The sequence below is a fragment of the Frankliniella occidentalis genome, unplaced genomic scaffold (genome assembly GCF_000697945.3).
Source record: "Frankliniella occidentalis isolate FOCC.00 unplaced genomic scaffold, Focc_3.1 Scaffold6, whole genome shotgun sequence".
Lineage (NCBI taxonomy): Eukaryota > Metazoa > Arthropoda > Insecta > Thysanoptera > Thripidae > Frankliniella > Frankliniella occidentalis.
The window spans coordinates 309422-314826 of record NW_026267136.1 but is presented as its reverse complement, the minus strand read 5'-3'; the positions used below and the strand labels follow the sequence as shown (position 1 = coordinate 314826).

Here is a 5405-nt window from a genome sequence, read left to right as displayed (position 1 = left end):
TAATATACCTGTTGTATCAATCTGCCATGCAATTGGAGATCACTCGGTTCAACATGAGGGGCACAGTCTCTCTGAAGTTGCAAGGCACACACAATAGTGTCTCTAATAGTGGTAATGCAATTTTGAACCCTTTCGGTCTTCAACAACCTTCTTGTTAGATACCCACGCACTCCAGCCTGAATTTTAGTGGCAGCTTGAATCTGAAAAGAGAAAAATACAAAAAAAAAAGTGATACATGTTTTTCAATTTCAGATTTTGTCATAGGTTTCATAAGCTCATATGATGAGTGCTTTGGTACCTCATATGTTTGCACAACCCAGTCTGGATGATTTTGAGAAATATCATCAGGGAATAACTGCCGACTGCACCAAGATCGGCGTTTATTCTTTGGGCTTCCACTTGAGGGGTTTGATGTAAAAGCAGAGGGCATACTATTTTGTGGAGCAGTAACAATTTCTTTAGGTACTGGAATTGGCTTGTTCAGAGGTAATGATTGCCCTTTGCTAGAAATAACATTAGAATCCAATTCATTGTTGGCAAAGTACAACGAGAGGATTTCCGGAGGTAGGCTGAATGTCATACTCTCCTGCTGGACCACAGGTCCATCACATGGAGGAAAACTTGATATCATATAAGAGGGAGCACTGCAGATGTTAGGTGGCATAGTTTGACTAGTGCAAAGCCCTTGCAAGGTTGAGGTATTCTGGACACCTCCACCATTGCTATCAAGATCTATCAGTTTGGCATGCTCAATAGAGCTGGTAACATCAGCCAATGATATTGATGAGCTTTTACTATATTGACCAAGGCAACTTTGCAGTTGCTCGGGGATTTCCTTATTGTAGATAGATGGAGAGGTATTCCTTCGTTCGACCAAGGGCAAACTGTCTTTAGTAGGCGGTGACTGACTTGGATTAGCAGGAGGATTACTAGAAGCTTGAGAAGTTTGAAAAGTAGCAGAGGACTCTTCCACAGCCCTCATGACACTGGCTCTCTGTTCTTCAAGCAAAGCCAATCTGATGGATTCCTTCTCTTTTCGCTGTCGGTTAATTAATTCCTCCATTTCTTGATTGTGTTGGAGCTGAAGCTGCAAAAGCAGTGCCCGTACTCTGTCCTTGGACTCATCATTGACTGGCAAAGAAGATGTTGCATGCACATTGCTTCCTTGAACTATGTCTTTATTATCTTGATGTGGCAATGGTCCTAGATTTTTCCTGGATTTAGGAGAATTTGAAGACTTGCATTTTATTTGCTTTTGAGAAGCATCTACAAGTATTTCAGTGTTCTCAATACTATGGGAAGACGTTGGTTGGGCAGACATACTTCTAAGGAATGATTTTTTTGGAGATAGTACTTTTGAGTCAGCATTTGATACAATCCTGGTAGACCAATTGGGCATATTTTTTGTTGAATCCACATCCCATACTCTACGGGCTGGTCCTGGATTGAGAGATGCGGAAGCTTGGTCTATCCCTGTTTCATTTCTAACATTCTTCTTCAATTCAGCTTCCATGTGAGCCAGTAACATAGGACTTGGAGAGTCTAGAGTATATGAATTGCTTCTCACCAGGCGAGGTGGTGCTTGAGCAAATCCATTACCATTTGCTTCTGTGTTCCCCTGGGGTGGATTTCTATCCATCACACTTTGGGAATTCAAATTTTCCTGAAGACTGTGAGGCTGCTGAGATGATTTTTCTTGATAAAGTCCTTCAACACTGCCTCCATCAACCATTAAATTTTGGAGATAAGATTGAACTTTTGACTCATAAGAATTTTGCAAGTCACCCCGTACAACAGGAGACAAGGCACAGTTTTGGAAAAAATTTGACGTGGGCTCCAAATGCGACATATTTTTTTTAGGAGAAACAAAATTATTATCAGCAACAATCTTTGTTTGGAGGCTTCCTTGAGGGCTTATCAAAGGTGGAGGATCATTACTGTAGAGATTTGAACTTAGAGGGAGACTGGGTGGAGAAATTGTACTCTGACTAGTCTCAGGTGATGTTGTGGTTGGTACAACATTTTGATTTCTATCCTTAAGTTGTTTGTTTTTTGAACCTCCACAATTATGTAATAAACTGTCGAGGTAATTATTCAAGTCTTCATAAGTTGTCTTCCCCTCTCTCCACGGAACAGATGAATGGGATTTGTCATCAGCTGAATTTCGACCAATGGTGCTGGGAGTAGTCACTCTTGATCCACCAGAAGATTTTACATCAATATCAAAACAAGGAATTGACATGTCCACACTGCCTTCTGTGATGTCCATGTACTGATTGAGATCTGTGCTGCATGACAAAGCTACAGAGTTTTCAGCACTATTGGGTTTAGAGCTATACACATCCACAAGAGGAATCTTCTTAGAAATTTCTGCCACATTTATGTTAAAAAGTGGAGGAGATGGTGATGCAGTTGAACTTCTCACATTGGCTTCAGCCAAAGGATCAAACTCTTTCAACATGTCAGTACTTGTTTTTGATATATCTTCATCACAACTAATTTTGATATCAAGCGCCTGTGCTGATTCACTGACTTCGTTCGAATTAGGAACTAATGAGGTTGGCAAAGAGTTGGCAAAGTGAAGTTCTTCAGCTGTTCCTTCATACATGGCCTCTCCACCAGCAGTGTCCTCCTGGGCACCATTGCTTTTCTTTCGCGCTAATCTGCTTTCAACTTCAAGGGCCATATCCTTCAAGCGCCGCATTTCCATCCTTCGCTCCTCTGACATCTGAGACAAAAGAACAAACGCCAGTTAAAGAGGAAAAGAAAAATGTTTCAACATTGAAATCAAAAGTGATAGATTGTAGTATAATTTTCCATACCAGGGGAGGCAGAATGGGTCTGCCATGAATTTTGATGCATGATGTGTAGCCACTGGAAAAATTTTGTTCGAGCCATTCCTCTAATGCTTCTTTCAATGGACTTGTTTTGCCCTCCATAGTTTCTAAGCAAAATAAATTAGATAAACAATGTTAAACATGGCCAAGTAAATTTCAAAGAAAATCTCAGTGGTAGTGAAACAATTAGAAACAAATATGAAGCTAAATTATTAACTGCTCAAGCAACTGGGCAGTTGAAGAATAACCTCTTCTCCACACTTGACAGAATATCTAGGGCAAGAATCACACTTTCACGTTTTTTAAAGAGACCAATATAAAAGAAATTTGGATAATAACGATAAAAGTTTTCATGTGTGGAAAAGAGTTCAAGTAATGTGGAATATTAAAATCACTGAGTAATGTAAAGCAAGACTTCGATTTGACAGCATCACCTCAATATTTCCGTTATTATCACCAACAAATTACGTTGTTACTTACCTAATTTCCATTTGCATAAAATGTTACAGCCTACACATATGAGTGAGTACTTGCTTTAATGTCGTTTCAACACTGTTAGAGGGATTGAAAGTCGTTGACAATTACGCTTTGAGCAAATTTCAAAATTCTGTTTTGTTTGGGTTACGAGCGGCGCCATTTTACGGCGTACGCTTTCACAACTGCCATGAAACGTTCTGAAGCCAGATCATCGTAGTAGTACTTTCTACAAGGCTCTTTTCCTCTATCGGTCCATTTCTGCTTGTTTTGAATGATCCAAGTGGTTTCACTCGATTTATTTTGAAATTTGTTTGATTTTACTTGAAGTTTGATGAGGGAAAAACACCAAATATCAAAGATTTGGAAACATAAATTTACTTCTGTATTTTGGTTGCAATGTCTTCAGAGCGTAAGTGTGATTTTGAAGTATTCTCTCAGGGTTAGGTTCTTTGCTTTGCATTTTTTTGTTTTGGTAATGATGTGTTCTGAGAAATGATGCAACCTATATTTATGAGTAATGTTACATACCTACTTGGTATTTATGTTGAACAACTTTGGTTTGCAGCACAAGCTGTGCCAACATTGAAATTCGTCCAAGTACTTAAGGGACACCGAGGAAGAGCATGGAATGTTTCCTGGCATCCTCAAGGAAATTTGCTGACTTCATGTGGAGAAGATAAAATTATACGTCTTTGGGGAACTGAGGGTGGTGCTGAAGGAAAGTGGGTTGAAAAGACTACATTAACTGACGGGCATGAGCGTACCATTCGGGAGGTATGGTACACCATATTTTTTTTTTTATCGAAGTCTCTTCTTAATATATGAAAAGTACAATGCTAATCCTTGACGTACTTTAGGTGTCATGGTCACCATGTGGTAAATATCTAGCTTCATCTAGTTTTGATGCCACAACTGCCATTTGGGACAAGAAGTCTGGTGAATATGAGTGTAATGCAACACTAGAGGGCCACGAAAATGAGGTAAATGTCATTTGCATTTCACTTGTAAAATTTAATGCTATCATGATACTTCATCAATTATTATTATTTTGATCTTTTTCAGGTCAAGTCAGTGGCATGGGCTAGGTCTGGTCAAGTACTTGCCACATGCAGCAGGGACAAAACCGTCTGGGTGTGGGAAGTTGCTGAAGAGGATGAATATGAATGTGCTGCTGTCTTGAATGCTCACACACAAGATGTGAAGAAAGTTGTGTGGCATCCAAATGACGAGATTTTGGCTTCTGCCTCTTATGACAACACTATTAAAATGTTCCGTGAAGACCCATCAGATCAAGAGTGGACATGCGTGGCAACACTTGCTTCACATACATCTACTGTCTGGAGCATAGCATTCAATAAGACTGGTTTGTACACATCTTGTAGGTTTATCTGTCTATAACTATAAAAATCGAAACTTGGTACCAATATTTTTCTGTGTCTTTGTAGGAACTAGGTTAGCTTCATGTAGTGACGATGGGACCTTGAAGATATGGCAAGTTTATCTTCCTGGCAATCAAGAGGGTATTTCCACTCCTGACGGTCAACCTGTGTGGAAATGTGTGAGCACAATTTCTGGAGTGCACACTCGCAGTGTTTATGATGTGGCTTGGTGCCATCAAACTGGCCTAATTGCCACAGCCTGCGGTGATGATATTGTCAGGATATTTCAGGTAAATAATCCAATACTTTCAATATCATGGCCTTTATTTTACAAGACATTTTTATTGGTTATTCCTTCCTGCTTTTACAGGAAACTCTGGACTCTGACCCCAACCAGCCTACATTTAACCTAGTAGCATCCTCTGTAGCATCCCATGGCCATACTCAAGATGTAAATAGTGTTGCATGGCATCCTACTGTACCTGGTCTATTAGCATCTGCTAGTGATGATGGAGATATCAGATTATGGCAATTTCTTGATAGTTCATAATGAACCAATGAAACTACAGTATCGGTCATCGGTCCAAATCCGATAAGAAAGTCTGTTTTGTTATTTAGTGAGAAATGCTTGGGAATAATGGGTCAAAAAATTTAAACGAAAATGAACTTTCAAAATTAAGTTTTCCCCCTAAAGTCTTCCTGAAAAAGAAAA

At 39.5% G+C, this 5405-nt stretch overlaps 2 protein-coding genes across 2 annotated transcripts; one reads left to right on the top strand and one right to left on the bottom strand.

Moving 5' to 3' along the window:
- Positions 1-8: 8 nt before the first annotated feature.
- Positions 9-3498, bottom strand: LOC113201703 (uncharacterized; the record flags this gene model as incomplete). Its single annotated transcript, XM_052270978.1, is given in 4 exon segments — positions 9-200; positions 299-2728; positions 2823-2944; positions 3318-3498. Coding segments are annotated over 3 exon segments (2739 nt in total), but the record flags the coding sequence as incomplete, so codon positions are not given.
- A 39-nt stretch (positions 3499-3537) lies between these two features.
- Positions 3538-5368, top strand: LOC113201705 (probable cytosolic iron-sulfur protein assembly protein Ciao1). The gene is made up of 6 exons (XM_026415544.2): positions 3538-3723; positions 3880-4088; positions 4172-4294; positions 4377-4677; positions 4760-4983; positions 5064-5368. Exons 1-6 carry the CDS (start codon positions 3711-3713, stop codon positions 5241-5243), a joined length of 1050 nt encoding a protein of 349 aa, XP_026271329.1. The 5' UTR covers positions 3538-3710; the 3' UTR covers positions 5244-5368.
- The last annotated feature ends 37 nt before the right edge of the window (positions 5369-5405 follow it).